General features: G+C 42.6%; 1 protein-coding gene across 1 annotated transcript; it reads right to left on the minus strand.

Annotated features, from left to right (window-relative positions):
* Nucleotides 1–11,861: 11,861 nt before the first annotated feature.
* LOC142218301 (protein kinase C theta type-like) lies at nucleotides 11,862–12,712 on the minus strand. The gene is made up of 2 exons (XM_075286954.1): nucleotides 12,404–12,712; nucleotides 11,862–12,234 (listed from the first exon to the last, which is right to left on the minus strand). Exons 1-2 carry the CDS (start codon nucleotides 12,493–12,495, stop codon nucleotides 11,862–11,864), a joined length of 465 nt encoding a protein of 154 aa, XP_075143055.1. The 5' UTR covers nucleotides 12,496–12,712.
* Nucleotides 12,713–16,875: the final 4,163 nt, after the last annotated feature.

Consider the following 16,875-nt stretch of genomic DNA (forward strand, 5'->3'; position numbering starts at 1 on the left):
AATGGAACTTCGTGGTCGTAGGGTCCCAACCCAGTATATAGTATTAAATGGAACGACACACTTCAGGTATGCGAAGTAAAGTAAATTTATTCTTCAAATTGTCTATAGAGAATTTTAGGGTATTCCTGGATGTGTACACAAAGATCCCTCCGCTCAGGAAGCCCGCAGGGTCCGCTGTAGATAGGTAGTAATAATATAATTGATGGTAATAATGGTACGCCAAAAAGACAAATAAGCCGTCCGGCAAAGAGAGAGTGGCATCAGACGCCATGATTCTACATTCTTCTTGTATGGGATCTTTATATGAAATTAATGTAAAATAATACAGTTCTATGTAGAATTACTATCTGACATGACCGGCCTTCATACTTCGGTTCTGTGGCCACCTAGTTGGATCTACAACCTAAGCACTGCCTATAGCAATACAATAAATTACGTTAAATAAATTGCTAAGCACATGAATACATGAATGCACAGGATATAGTCACTGGAAACTGTATTACATTATACATTACACACATACTAGTCATACGTGTTCCTTTTTCCACAGTAGTAAATGCTCACTTATATAGTTACATAGCTGAGGAAAATCTTCTGTTCTTCTACACTTATTTCATTGTGACCACATTCACAACACTTTAACAGGAGTATCGTATACGTATCACCTTCACGTCTACTCAAACAGTTAATACGAGTAAACATCCTCATACAGTAGATTATGTAATAAGATAATGCCTTAAAATTACAGCGATATGTGTCACATTGTGGAGAACAGTACAAGATAACAGAGTCTAATAAGAAATGTAGGGGAAGATACAGAATGTGATATGTGGAGTGAACCTGATATGTACAATCCTGACTGGTGGTTGGATGTTCTCTGTCAGGGCTCCATGATAGACCTCATGTTATGTCACCTCTGTGTAAGGTCCATTTCAGATTGTGCTTGGTTCTGCTAAAGTACAGTTAGATTATCATAGTGATCCAGGTGCGGGCCATCTCTTCTCTAAAGTAAAGCCTGACATGACAAGTGTATTGCCAAGTCGCACTTCTCATGCTTTACCTGTAATAAATACTCAACACGCAAGGAATGGATTAAATGGCCACAGCAGCCTTTTATTAATACATAACATAAATAACCATTCTCAAGTGCCAACCCAAACATCCCCCATCAGCCTATCTCCCAACGATGACGGTCCTTGAGGTTCCAACAACCACCGTACTCCAGTCCCTGAGCACCAGCATTTTTACCCCTAGCCGCTTTAACACCAGCTCAAGGGCACCTGTTTAATTAGCATTTCCGGTGCTCCTTTAACTAATTAACCTCTAACCTGAATTAACATTTATTAAACCGAGTAAACCAATTAACCAAGATCCCAAATGTCCCTGGGAGTCCAGCCCCTACCTTGGGGCCCTCCCCACCACCAACCTTCCGGTTAGCCCAGCCTCAAGGACCCCCACCGCCACGACGAACACCGATAACACCTTATCGGTGAGCGTCCCGCCACATCCTCAACGCGGTCTCAATGCCCTGCTGTAAATCAAGGCACCACAAGTCAATCCCTAACGCGTTTAAATGTACTCCATCCCTCCTCCAAAACGCCCCTGAACCAGACTCCAGCTCAAAATGCCGCACCGCCAATGCCCCATTACGTGCCATGAAACGTCCCACTGCCCGGTTCACTTTTATGCGGGCTTTGTTAATCCTTTCAACAGACCGCACGTCCTTCCATACCTTCCGCGGAACAATATCCGACCATATTGTCACCATACCAGGAAACATGGCCCACAATCTCAACAGATCAAATTTAATATCATTGATCAACTCCCGAAACGGACGCCGACCAAGATCATTTCCTCCTACATGCAGCAGAAGGACGTCCGGCGGTCTGTCCAACCGCGCGAAGCGATGAAATTCACCCAAAACCCTACCCCATAACATACCTCTAAGCCCCAACCAACGTATAGTGGCTAACTCCCTCGCAAAACCCAACTGCTTGCCGTCCGGACGTACAGCTGCCCTTTCCGCTCCCCAGAAGACAAAAGAATGGCCCATGACCCAGACCAAACGAGGACCAGCACCTGCAAAACCAAAGAAAACATCACAAACAACCTCCCCACAGTAACAACAGAAACCCCCCAGCCCAGACAACGTACTTCACATAATGCCCTCTGGGCGGATATAAGATCTAAAACGAACAGACTCCCAACGCCCAATCCGTTTTATTACCTCATCCCCCAGGCCCCACCTTGCCGCCTCTGTCGCCGCCCCAATCCTGAAGGAATGCCCACAAAATCTCTCCTCCCCCCGCCCCAACAGTTGCAAACATTTCTTAAAAACCCCTAAAAACTGGAATCTGGACAAAAACTTACCATCTGTATGAACCAGAAGGGGGCCGGCCGACCCCCTCTTGCCCGACAAATAAGCACGCATGCACAACACAGGGCACATATCACACCGCGGTACCGCAAACAATCAAACCCTACAGCCCCTACCCTCCTGATCCGTTTTTGAACGTCGCAACTTCACCTCCACCCTATCATCGTACATGTCCACATCGTCCCAAAACAGACCACCCGGCCGCGACCGTGACCCACTCACCAATTCCCCTAACCGGAATGCTCCAAAAAAAGCTAGGGAGAATGCCGCCTTAAATAACAATACTTCCTCAGCATTCAAACACACCCCACCCAAAACCGAGCCCAATTCCACCAACAAAGAAAAGGAAACTGGTTTCCTGTCGTCCGCCAACACCCGAAAGCGACGCCACCCCTTAATTGCCCTTTGAACCAAAAACGACTTAGTAAAATCTTTTAGACCCTTACTCTTGAGACCCATTCCTATCCGCCTCAGCCCTAAGCTGGGCCAGCATAGCATCCACGTCAGACATGACAAGGCCTGAGCTGAGGTGAAGAGACGTGTGTGTGTGGCTTCCTTCACGTCTACTTTTGGCGAAAGTGGCGGGAATCTTCCCGCCCTGGGTTTATATATGCCCCCCCCAACTCCCCCTTCCTTTTTAACCCCTCCCACAATCACATGACCCTTTTGCCTCATTCAAACCGGCCAATTAACCCTTCCCTGCCATAATCCCTTGTTCACGTGCTCCTGGCTCACTCCTGTCATGTACGCTTCCCTTTCAATCCTGCGTCTTCAGTCCAGCTCCACTTAACACTTAATCTCTGTCCAAGATCAGTTTTAGGAGGATTTAGGCCCATGTAGTTTACCTCTACATCTTACGACATCAAGTATCCCCCAGATTAAGGACAAAACTCTTAAAGGGACTTTTATATTGATTGCCTATTTTTAGGACCCTAACAAATCAACACAATGAAGAGATGTCCAAAGAAAGTGCCCATTACATAGACATGGCAGTCATCCATATAGGAAGATAAGAAAAGATAAGATGGCCCTTGTTCCATTTGAAGCTATGATGGATCAGTTTATATCAGCTCTAAAGCGGTAACAGGCTCAATAGGTCCTGGATATTGCATGGACTATAAAAATCTCTTTAAGGCTCAGGCCGCATGTTGCAGAAACGCAGCTTTTTGTTGTTGCAGATTTTGCTGTGGGGGATAATTGGGCCTTATTGATGCTGTGGAATAAAGATTTACTGAGATTCCCCTTTCCTGGTTGAAGATTTCTGTTATTGTTGGCCATACACATCTCAGTTTAGGCGAACCTGATGATATTAGTGGGACCAACTAGTCAGCTAATATGATTTTGACATTTGACATCTATGAGTCTATGAGCAAAAATGTGGTAAAAATCCAGCTTCCAGATGAATAAAACTTAACTTTTAGTCAATATTCAGCATAAAAGATGAGATATTTGACTGAGTCAGTAACTTCGATGTGTGACATATCTCATCTTTTATGCTGAATATTGATTAAAAGTTAAGTTTTATTCATCAAGATGCTGGAAGCTGGATTTCTACCACATTTTTGCTCACTACTGTTGTTTTTGGGCCGAAGAAACTTTTATCCGTGCCTCCCCGTCTCTCTATGGACATGTGAGTGAATTATTTTCATTACATATACTGCAAGCGGACATTCTTTTCCCTTTCCTTATTTCCCTATGAAGCATATATCTATGAGTCTATGTCTGAAAAAAAGAGACATGTTGAAATTCATCATGCCAGATCTTTTGTTCTCATTGAAGTTAAGAAGTTCCAGAGGTGGCAACAGGTTATACCAGATAAGAAATGGGAGTCATAGTCGGTCACGGTTTGGCTGACAGGAGCAGAGGTTGACTCCAATTTTCGTTGTTCACAAGGACTGGTGCAATGGTGAAGAGGGGACCTACAGTGTGGATGTTGGTGGGTAGTCCCTATAGTAAGTTGTTGGGGTTTTCTTTATGGTAGTGCAGGACTGAGCAATCACAGCTTTACTGAAGTAAGGCAGGTGAGCAATAACAACAATTTTTAACAGAATGGAGACACAAGCTTGGAATACCACTGGGCTAAAGCTGAGGCTTGGAGATGGTTCTTCCTGGATCTGCCAGTGAATCTAGTTCTTACAGTCTCCTCAAAAAGTCTGTTCTTTTTCCTTCCACAAAAACACATCAAGTGCCACTACTCAAGCTGTAAGGAGCAGGTTCCTAAAATTGCAAGGCATGGCCGGAAACTCATAGGTTCTAATCCATCAGGTCCATCCATAAATAACCCTTAAAGTCTCTGTCACGCACTACTTCTAACCAGTGAGCTGAACAAAAATGTTGCATCTCCATCTTGACTGTGATATTGACACTTGTTACACTTGTAACTTCCAGAATACTTTAGCACCTACCTTAACTCTCTACCTCTGATACGCGCCCCAGTGTTTGATATACATGCAAGGTAAAGTCATCTATTTAAAATGTCCATGATTTTCTGTGTCTGCAATATTATACGAAGATGTTGTTATCTACAATAATTTGTTAGATTCTTTAGGTCTCTCCATGTATAAAGTTAAAAACAGCAATTGCATATTCCTTTTTCAAATCATGGAGAAACCATAGATTTTCTATTTTTTATTTTTTATTTTATATTGCATTGACTCAGTATATAGTATAGACTCCTCATTAAAGCCTAGGTGCATGTATTTCATTACACTTATGTGTGGTTGCACCACTTATCTTTGAACTTTTTCATTATTTATTCATATATTTTTCAATAAATTTATATATTTTCAGAAATTTTGCGTTCTTTGTGTGGTAGTTGTCCTTTTTCTAGGCTAATTGTGTTGGGATGGAATAAGTGTCAGCTGAACTTGTGAATGATCTGTACACTGGGTATACTACGGTCTATCATTATGCCAATTAGAAAGTATTATTATGGATTATAAGATGACTTGCAGAGCTGTTTACATGGATGAGTCAGATAGACAGTAAATGAATTCAGTGTAAATGATGTAATATGTATAATTATATCTCACGCCGTATCACTTACACTGTCAATAATGGAGACTTGAAAGGTTATTTATATGTGACTGTTATGTTATATAACAGACTGGAAGCAAAAATAACTGAATTAGATGTGAATATGAATGAAGTGACAAGCTATGCATTACATATCCCATTATTGTAAACACATGTATGATAGCATCTGAGCTGCAGACATTATATTAATATACAATATATAAAGATGACACAACATGATATACAGATATAACACCAGATGTAATGAGCACTTGAAATAATAAAGAATAATTAAATATATTAATTTATTATTGTTTTAAGTCCTCTCAATAGAAGCCTATCTACTTATGTAGCATCACTTTGCTGAACAGGCTGGAATAACTTGTAGTTCTTATGCGGCGTTCATACTTGTGCCTGCTTTTTCCTAGTCGTTTCTATTGTAATCCCCAAAAAACTGCATAGGGACAGCTTTCTGGCGGTCAGTTTTAAAACTCATTCATTTCAATGTGTTTTTAAAGCAAATCACCAGTGTCTGTATGCAGCCTGAAAGCGGGGAAAATGTTTTTTGGGGTTTTTATGCACAGACACAAAGTCCTGCATCTACGACTTTGTGTTCATGTAAAAAACATGGTTTCCCCGCGGACAGGCTGCATACGGACACTTGTGATTTGCTTTAAAAACCCATTGAAATGAATGGGTTTTAAAACTGACCTTCCAGGGATTAGAAAGTAAACACAGCGGGCGGACACGGGTGCAAGTATGAAAGCCCCTTTAGGGCTCGTTCACACAGAGTAAACGTGGCGCGCAATGCGCCGTGTGTACGGGACGTTTGCGCCGCGATTTTGACGGTGCATGTTTGCGGTCGCGTTAGCGGTTGTTAACACGACCGCAAACATGCACCGTCAAAATCGCGGCGCAAACGTCCGGTACACGCGGTGCGTTGCGTGCCACATTTACTCCGTGTGAACGAGCCCTTAGTGTTCTTTTCAGTACAGTTTTCAATGTAATTTTTGTTGCCTAAGCCAAGAGTGGAAGTGGAAACAAAAAGGGAAAATTGATAAAGATACAGTGTTGGCCAAAAGTATTGGCACCCCTGCAATTCTGAACCAGCTGTATCTGATGTAGCAGTGCTGAGTGTGCGCTAAACCATGCTGCACACTCAGCTCTGCTGCATCTCTGTGTGTGCTGAGCTTTGCCGCTTTTCCATGTAGCAGTGCCTTGTCAGCAGTGCTACATCTGAGATCGGACCACAATGGAAACTGCTGTGGACGGATCTTAGACTCCGCCTCCTCCAGCAGAACCAGCGTTGATTGGCCAAATGCTGTACACTGGCCAATCAACGCTGGTCAATGCATTCCTATGGGAAAAAGTCAGCTTGCGCATATCACAAGCCGACAGGGATCCCGATGTAATACAGTAACTTGGGTGTGTTAGATGCCCCCAGACATGCTTCCCCTGCTGTCCCAGTTGCATTGCAGAGGTGTTGTCATCATTTCCTGGGGTGTCCTAGTGGACTTGGTGACTCTCCTGAGTCGAATGGTAGGATCCCCTGTAGCGAAGCATTTTTCCCAAGAGCCTATAATGGGGTTCGATATTCGTTTGAATAGTAGAATATTGAGCGGCTATTCGAAACGAATATCGAATATTGTACTGTTCGCTCATCTCTAGCTAAAACCTATGACTATGGCACAAAAGTGTCACAGATTATAACTAATTTAGAGTTGGTTACAAATGTCACAAGTTTTTGGCAGATGTGAATAGATGTTTTTACTGATGTATCAAAAGTTACATAGACCCATGGGCCAGAATTATGAATCAGACTAAATGTGAGTCAACCAGTGAGTATATGTAAACTATATAATAGTAATCATATTAGACTTGGTGAAATGACAGCTATAAACAGAGATGTGACAGGGCCCATGTTTCAGAAAGGCCAATTTAGACCATGTTCTGTCAACTGGAAATTTTGTGACATGAACGTGTAAAAGGCAGATATCTGTGAAAAGCAGGGACGTAATGTGAGGGGATGCAGGGGTGTGCTCGCACCTGGGCCCAGGAGCCAAAGGGTGTCTACTCCCAATATGAGGAGACCACTATAAACAATATATTATAATTGAGGTCCTGATATAGATTTTACATTGAATGTCTTGTATGGGGTCATCCTATCAACACAGAGGGACATTTCCAGTCTATGCTCCAGCACTTTAGAAAAAGGACATGGACTGCACATTCATATATTATACATTGGTCTTATGCTCAAGGCCACTAGCCACTTCACAGTGACCTCTGTATATGGGTCCCTACTCTATTGTGTGCAGTGCTACATGGCAACCACCACCACTGCAGATAAGAAACCCCCAGGTTAAACCCCCAGGCTCTGGGCAACACCACCCCACAGGCACATCACCACAAGAATGACAGATGCCACTTCTGATCTAAAAGAGTTCACCTAACCAAATGGCCTCTGATAGAGGACTGCGAGCGAGTAGGTGGGTTCCTTATGCAGTCACCTTCTAACTAAAAACACCAGGACCTCATGGGAGGAGTGCTGGTACCAAGGCCAAACAAAAAGGGGACACTCTGTATGAGAAGTGCTCTAAAATAGGTCATCTTGGGGCCACACGGTGGCTCAGTGGTTAGCACTGTAGACTTGCAGCGCTGGAGTCCTGGTGTTCAAATCCCACCAAGGGCAAAAAACCATGTGCAAGGAGTTTATATGTTCTCCCTGTGTCACCGTGGATTTCCATCCCATATTCCAAAAAAAGACATACTGATAGGGAAAAAATGTACATTGTGAACTCAATGTGGGGCTCACGATCTACAAAATAAAGTAGGTCATCTTATGGAGAGGGTGTTTGGGGGGTTTACTAATATAGTGTGACTTTTACATTGTATTAAAGTGAGTCTGTCAGCAGAACCTGTGTATGAACCTCATAGAGAGATAGGTTAGGGTCATCTGAATCAAGCTATGGTTTCCCCTTGTGGATCGGTGCCTTTGTTGGTGTTTTTGTCAAAAGGCAAATGACCTCTTTGGAGCAACTGCGACACCCTCATTGCTCAAAAAACCCCTAAATTGCGTATTAAAAAACAAAACAAACCTGCATCTTATCAACACTGATTCACAAGTAGAGGCTCCACTGTACAGACTCCATGGCCACAGCTCTAATATGTGCAGGAGACCTTCAAAAGGTTTGACTAGCTGCAGTAATGTCAGTCTATATCCTACTGACCATGTCACATTTGGGAGATATAATCTCTCCATCACTGCTCCTTCTATTATCTGATGCCTTCCCGCTCATACAGGGAACAATCCAGATAATAGATGGATATTAGGGGATTGTTCTACCTGCACCCCTATTATGGATGAAAGATCTCACCTAGGTCAGTGGTGTAACAAGCAAAGACTGGGCCCCCCAGCAAAGTTTTGATTTTGGCCTGCCCCATGGCATATTGCCCCCTTTTCTATCCACCCAAATAATATAACCCTCCATTTACATATACTATAATATCCCATAGCGGCTCCTCCACACAGTGCAATGTCTCATAATGATAGCAATGTTCGTTGGGGTTCACAGGCCCGCAGCCTAACTTACCAATCCCCACTTCTGCTCACAGCCGCCTCTGCTTCCCGTGAGCAGGAGTAGGGATCAGTAAGTAAATAAGGCCGGGTACCTGCTGGGTTACTCCAGAAGGTAACAACCTATTAAAAAAAAAAAAGCAGCATCAGGGGCCCAACAGGCCCCCTAGGGTCCCAGGACCTGTGGCTGACGCTACTACTGCTACCCCGGTATTTACGCCACTGACCTAGGTATATATGAAGTTCAGATCTCCTGGATTATTGTAGAAGACGACATTAGGAACGCTTTACTTATTTATTACAAGACTACATGGACACCCAATGAAAATAAAACACAGACACATCATGTAAGGGGAGAAAGGAACATTTTATTACTACTTAGTAGGGGATGGGGGTTGGGGCTGAGTTGATCCAGAGGAAGGAGAAAACCCTCGTGTAAGGGGGGAAAATTCCTTCCTGACCCCAAATATGGCAGCCAGAACAAGTCCCAGGATCAAAAGCCAGTAATAACCTAACAGGGAAAAAAGTGTATTTTGTAGATATATTTACTAAGGGCTAGTTCACACGTAGGCAAAGGGGCGGATTTTGACAGCGGATTTCGCTTCAAAATCCGCCCCTTTACAATGGTGGTCTATGTAGACCACCGGGCTTTTTTTTCCCGCTAGCCCTTTCTTCAGGCGGAAGCCGCGCGGCTTCCGCCCCCGGCAGCTCCCTCCTATGTCGGCTCATTCATTTGAGCCGACAGCGGAGGGGAAAGCCGCGTCTCTCTCGGTGTCAAAACCCGCGCGGGCAGTTCACGTGTGAACTGACCCTAATATTATCTAAGGTCTAATGTTTTAGAAAGCTAAACCTAAGAAAAGATAAAAGCATATTAAGAGTTAAGAGGGATGTATTATAGTTTTTTTTATATATATATATATATATATATATATATATATATATTTTTTTTTACTAATCTGATATTAGGCTAAAAGCTATTTTTTTTTAGTATTTTTTTTATATATTTATATTTGTTACTTATTATGTGACTAATTATAATAATATATCATATAAAAGACAAACTAAAGCTCCATTATATTAAACCTATATATATATTTTTTATATATATTTATAGTATGTACCATAGTACCTATGTGACAAAGGACACATTAAACATTTATCATATTAAACCTATGTTTTTTTTTATATATTTATTTTATTATATATTATGTTAAATATCTAATTTTATTTATATGAATATTTAGATAATAAATATTAACTATACAAGATACATTAAAGATATTGATGACTTAAACCTATTTGAGGTTCAGTTGATCCAGAGGAAGGCGAAAACCCCCTTGATGAAATTATAAGGGGGAAAATTCCTTCCTGACCAAAAAAATGGCAGAACAAGTCCCAGGATCAAAAGCCATTACTTAACCTATCTGATTTTTTTTTTTTATTGTTATTTTAAATATCTAAGTTATGTTATTCTTTATAGTATATTTATGTGTAATTAATAAAAACTAATTATCAGACTAAACCTATTTCTAGACTGTGTTGATCCAGAGGAAGGCAAAACCCCCTTGAGGAATGAGCCAATTTTCCTTATATAAGGGGGGGAAAATTCCTTCCTGACCCCAAATATGGCGATCAGAGTAAATCCCAGGATCAAACGCCAGTACTAACCTAACCTATCCTGTATCTGGTATGGATTTTCTTTTAAAATTATTTAATTTATTTTCTTTTTGTATATTTTTAGTCATTTAAATTTTATAAAGCTAAACCTATGTCTGTGTATGTATATATTATGTAAATAATTGCTTTTAAATGTTAAAGCTCTATCATACTAAACCTATTTAAGGCTGAGTTGATCCAGAGGAAGGCAAAAACCTCCTTGAGGAATGAGCCAATTGTCCTCAAGAGGAAAAATTCCTTCCTGACCCCAAATATGGCGATCAGAACAAGTCCCAGGATCAAAGCCGATATCTACATGTGTTCTATGTGTTTATCACTACTCTATCTATCTATCTATCTATCTATCTATCTATCTATCTATCTGTGTGTGTTTTTGTATCTATGTGTCTATACTTATATCTATGTGTATGTAATGTTAATATACTGTATGTCGTGTACAACTTACCTGGCCTGTGCAATGATAGAATACATGCACAGGCCGCTGCTGGTTGTATGAAGACTCTTCAGGAGGTGATGTTGGTTACCAGCCAGATATTGAAGGATGCCATGTCAAGGTGTGGACAACGACTTGGTTGTAACTTTGCAGTCTTTAGATGGTTGGAGAGGATGTTGTTGGCAGCCGAGGTCTCACAGCAGCAGAGGCATGGTCCGGGTCCATCTTGGGGACATGTAGTTGAATTCGTCCTCGGAGTGAAGGGTTTGGTTCTCCGGCCATGGCAGGTCTTATTCTCCACAATAGCCTTGAATGGAATGAAAGGCGGCTGTGCTCTTCTATTCTCCAAATCCTCCCAGTAAATGATGTTAAAAAATGGATTCACATAGCAATTTTTTCAGAGATGAATCTGCAACACTTGTCCGTTAAATTTAAAAAATTCTTCTTTTATTCAGTCCATTAAAACCATACAAGACTCCATACAAAAGATTAGAAAAACAAATTCAAAAGGAAAGACAAGCGGCTAAGATGCGGTACTGACAGCGGTTTTTTACGTTGTCTTTCCTTTTGTATTTGTTTTTCTAATCTTTTGTATGGAGTCTTGTATGGTTTTAATGGACTGAATAAAAGAAGAATTTTTTAAATTTAACGGACAAGTGTTGCGGATTCATCTCTGAAAAAATTGCTATGTGAATACAACGTGAGCCTTGGAAGTCCCAAAGGCATAGGATCGTGCACCTTGGACGAAAGTAAAGGGTGAGCTAACATTGACTTTATTTTTTTTAATTAAAAAATGGATGGTCTCTGATCTTGCTGTACACATCCAGCTGCATCTTGTAGTTTACCTGCAGCAGGTTCAGGAGTAGATCTTCTAGGTCGGCATCCAGCCAAGATGGAAGCTTTGGCTCGTTTCTGGTGATGTTGCCGCCATAGTGAAATGGATGGAATCCTGTTGACATCCTATACATAACAATCCCCAGTCTCCACCAGTCAACTGCTGCATGAAATGTCTGCTCCTCGGGGTCCTGATAACTTGATGTGCCCGCTGTTCCATGGATCTTAGTAGAGGAGGTGACACTTTCGTGGGCAATCCCCAGGTCGATGATGCAGATGTGTCCATTTCCATCCAACATGATATTTGATGGCTTTATATCTCTGCAATGAAAGAAGACGGATGACAGGTTAGAAAAAGAGAATGATAAATCTATTCAGATACAGTGACATAGAAAACATGACATGTACTATAACAAAACTAGATATCAATCAGGACTCTGGGAAAGCTGAGTACATTATTTTCCCTATTACAAGGGAAGTTTCTGCTTACCTGTGGACGATGTTGCGTCTATGGAGGAAGTGGAGTCCACATGCGATCTCTGCTGTGTAGAATCTGAGGACAGAGTATAGAGTCAGTGACATGAAATCTTTCTCTAACAATTCCCTAATATCATGTTACTATTACAGTGTCAGTCACCAGTAGTAGAGAGGAGGTGCTGTGTATGGCCGCCCTATAGTCACTGCATTCTTATATAGCTGACCTGTCATGTCACCCTAGATTTTCCACCCTTTAGTCCTCTTTCAGTCGCTTTTCCCTGATACGTCATTTACTCGCCTTACGGTGTCGGTGTTCAGTCTGCCGCACATTGTTATTAGTTCCTCCAGGCTGCCGCCGGGCAGATACTCCATGATGAAATACGCGGCGTCCTGAGACTGGTGTGCGGCATTCAGTTGGCAAATAAATGGGCAGTCTCGGGCCTTCAGGAGCATCTGCCGCTCTCTCATTATAACTGCTGCGTTGTATTCTGTCTTGGTGACAACCTTGACGGCCATGAAGGTGTTTCTGCCGGGTAATGATGTCAGGAACACCTGAAGAAAAAGAAGGAAAAATTATTAAGAGGTCCCACAGGCTCTTCATTCCCTGAGAGCAGCTTTCCATCACACTGGATACTCCTTTCTAGCAGACTAGACCTATAGAAAGAGCTGCTGATACCGGTCACACATATGGATATACAGTTACTGGAGATATCAGATATAAGGAGGTGAGCAGGGAGCTAGATCATTTCTGGACATCCTAACATTCATGCCATTGGAAACTACACTTAGCTACATTAACTACAATAACTACAATAACTAAACTTATTCTTTCTATTTTTTTTTATTTTTTTTAAAATAAGAATTTATTTACTTACTTTGCCAAAGCCGCCCCTACCCAATACCCGATAGATGGTAAGTCGGCGGATATAAAAATCTGGGTAGGGGCTGGATGTTGCAGGGTCCCGGCTGCTCCCTGGTCTTGGCCCGTCATCCTCCAATACTCTGGCCTCTCCTTCTCTCCTCTTTTTTAAAGCTCTTGATCCACACTCATCTTCTCTCTTCCTCTTCTCCTCTCTCTTCTTTTCTTCTCTCTCCTCTTCTTCTCTCTTTCTCTTCTCCTCTCTCTTTCCTTCTTCTCTCTCCTCTTCTTCTCTCTTCCTCTTGTCCTCTCTCTTCCTTTCGCCTTCTCCTCCTTGTCCAGTGGACGCCATTCTCTATAGATTCTCAGGTAATCCTGTAGTAAAGTCCTTTCTCCGCCGTCGACAATTGAGACTGTCAGTTAGTCGTGTGCAGGTCATATGATGCCACCTGCCTGCCAGTACTACATGTACCAGCTCTGCCATATAGGATGTGGGCATCATGACTGATAGTGCAGTGTCCAGAGGAATGGAGAACTTCATGGCTGGTTCTTCTAGTGCTATGTTATCTGATGATGGGGCAGAGGATGTGACTTTATCACTGGGTTGGCAGTGATGCCCATAGTCCACCAGAATCTCTGTTGGTATTTTAGAATAAATGCAGTTGTGTAGAAACTCAAATGATCCAGATACATTACTGTATGTTTTATCTCCATAGGTGTTAGGGGGCATTCACACTACGTATACTTAAGCTTATTCTGAACGTAAAACACGTTCAGAATAAGCGGTGTATAAAGCAGCTCCATTCATTTCTATGGGAGCCAGCATGGGAGCACTCCCCATAGAAATGAATGGGCTGCTTCTTTCACTGCGAGCAGTCCCATTGAAGTGAATGGGAAGTGCCGGCGTGTACGGCTCGGCATGAGCAGAGCTTGCCGTATACGCCAGCACTTTCCATTCACTTCAATGGGACTGCTTGCAGTGAAAGAAGCAGCCCATTCATTTCTATGGGGAGCGCTCGCATGCCGGCTCCCATAGAAATGAATGGGAAGTGTTTGGCAGCCCTGCTGTAACGCCGGCGTGTACGGCTGTGATACACGCTGGCGTTACGTAGTGTGAATGCACCCTTAATGTGCAATGTCCTTGTCAGTGTGGATCTGGGGGTACAGGGGAGGAGAGGCTTCTATGGAAGTTAGATCGGGGTTCCTCTACTGAGGTGTGAAATATTAGAAAGGTTTCATTTAGAAAAGTATTAGGATAGGAGTGATCTTATCATCCATAGCGGCCATGGTTTGGGTCATTGTAGGGGGAGGGAATGGTAAATGGTCATAGTAATGTATATCCTGTATTTTAAGACTTAACAACTGCTAAGAGTCTATATTTAGGCCGAGCAGTAAAAATGGTTTTATATCATAAATACTGTATATATATGTATCCAATGTACAGCATGACAGAAGATATAGCCTGGTATATAGGTGATTTTGTAGAATCATATAATTTAGGATGTGCAGAATTTTGTAAGGAGGACTGATTAGTCAGTGACTGGGGTTGAGCCGATCTTGACTTTTCAGGATCGATTTTAAAATCCGATTTCCGATCATTTTTCATTCAAACCCGATCTCGATCCCAATTCCGATCCCAATGCAAGTCAATGGGATTTATTTTTTAATCGGAGATCGGATTTTAAAAGCAATCCTACCCCCTGGTGTCCACTTACCTCCAGAGATGGCTGGTCCTGTGCCCCGTGCCTTCATTCTTCGCCTCGCTACTGCTCCACGCTGCTTTTCTTCCTTCGCTGCCCCCTCCCTGCCAGGTTAGGAGAGTGTGGGCGGGTACTGGGAGGGGAGACGTCACGTCTCCCCGCCCTGTACCCGCCCACACTCTATGCCACAAGCCCCGCCTACCTAGCGCTTTAAACACTAACCTGGGAGGCGGGGCAGCGAGGCATGAAGAAGGAGGGCACCGGAGCAGCCATCTCTAGAGGTAAGTAGCTGCTAGAGATTTAGTTTAGCCTTCCATTCGAATGAATGTAGGCAGCCGGCGTGCAGGGGGTTAAGGCTGTGTGTCGGCTGCTTCCTTTCATTCCTATGGAACTGCAGCGGAGCCTTCACACTGAATATACATCGTATTCTCAGTGTGGAGGATAAGCAATGCATTGTGGGAAAAATCACCGATCTCGATCCCACATAAAAAGATCGTGTTCGGAATTCCGATGGCGATCGTGAAATTTTCACGATCGTCGATCGGAATCCGATCTTTTCCGAACACGATCGCTCAACCCTATCAGTGACAGATTTGTTATTGCTTAAACACACTCCTAAGCTCACCCATTTCCCATCCAGAGTGATTCCCTGGTCAAAAGGATTTTCAGCGTTGAGATCCCCTCTGAGCCTAATCACAGGGAGATTCTTATGTAATACCCCTCTGAACCTAACCAGGAAGCCATTGGTGCTTTACCATTGTCCAGTACACACTATAATAATAGCAATAACGATTTATACTAGAGATGAACATATAAAACATTTCTGACAGGCAGAAATTTTCCAGCAGTCAGATAACACATTTCTACCCATTGAATGTCACCATTGAAAATCACAGTTTTTGGCTGCTTTCAGACTGGTATAATAGCGGGTGAATGGTCTGAGTGGCAGCACCAAGCACAGCTTCTAGAGTAGCCTCATCTAAAGTGTGGTTCTGTGCTTGGTATTTAGTGAAGACGCCACACCACTTCTATCAGCTGGTTGGTGGTAGTCCCTACCCATTGGATAAATCAACAAAACCCCTTTAATAATTGTAATTTATTACTTGCTCCAAGATGTTTTTGGTTATTTCTCATGATTTTGCTTACTTTTGGTTCCTGACCTACCTATAGTCTTATTGTATTTACAGCCTGCTCTGAAAATATGGAACATGTCATATTCTTGGGGCACAAAGAACGTTCTTCCCTTTCTGTGGAGAAATCTCAGGAACATGAGAATCATTGGTTTCCTGGGCAGATTCTTACATCAAAGCTTTATCATACTGAATTTTTTTTCTAAGTGACAAGATCCTCTGTTCATTCCTCCAGCTTCACTTGCTGCTTTCCACAAAGGTCATAGGGGCTTTACAGAGGAGTCAGGGGGTCAGGCCAAGCTTTGTTAAGGTCACCCCGTGGGTCATTTGTGACACAGCTGTGCCCATACAGCGGCTAGTGTTCAGATCTCTACTAAATGCAGATGTATTCAGGATAAAGAAGATATTTCAGATGATATCTCTACATTTGCAGATGTTGTGCAAGTATTACTGACTCCAACACCTCAAATCAAGACACATATCCTGAGTAATAAAGTAGTTATTTATTTAGCACCATCATATTCAGCTGCGCTTTACAGACATTGTCAGTCACCAGTAAGTAAAGTCTTGTGGGCCCCGATGCAATCTTTTGTCCGGGGCCCCCTACCTCATCCCTTCAGAGAATTCTTGATAGTTATGGTTATGGGAGCTAAGGAGTTTAATCCACCTTATTGTGGTTAGGGTAATCTGGTGGTCTCCTTGGCTTATGGGCCAGATGGAAGCTGCAATCTCAGTACTGATGCCAGTGCTTATGGGCCCCCTAAGGCTGCTGGGCCCCGGTGTGACTGCACCCTCT

The sequence above is a fragment of the Leptodactylus fuscus genome, chromosome 1 (assembly GCF_031893055.1).
Source record: "Leptodactylus fuscus isolate aLepFus1 chromosome 1, aLepFus1.hap2, whole genome shotgun sequence".
NCBI lineage: Eukaryota > Metazoa > Chordata > Amphibia > Anura > Leptodactylidae > Leptodactylus > Leptodactylus fuscus.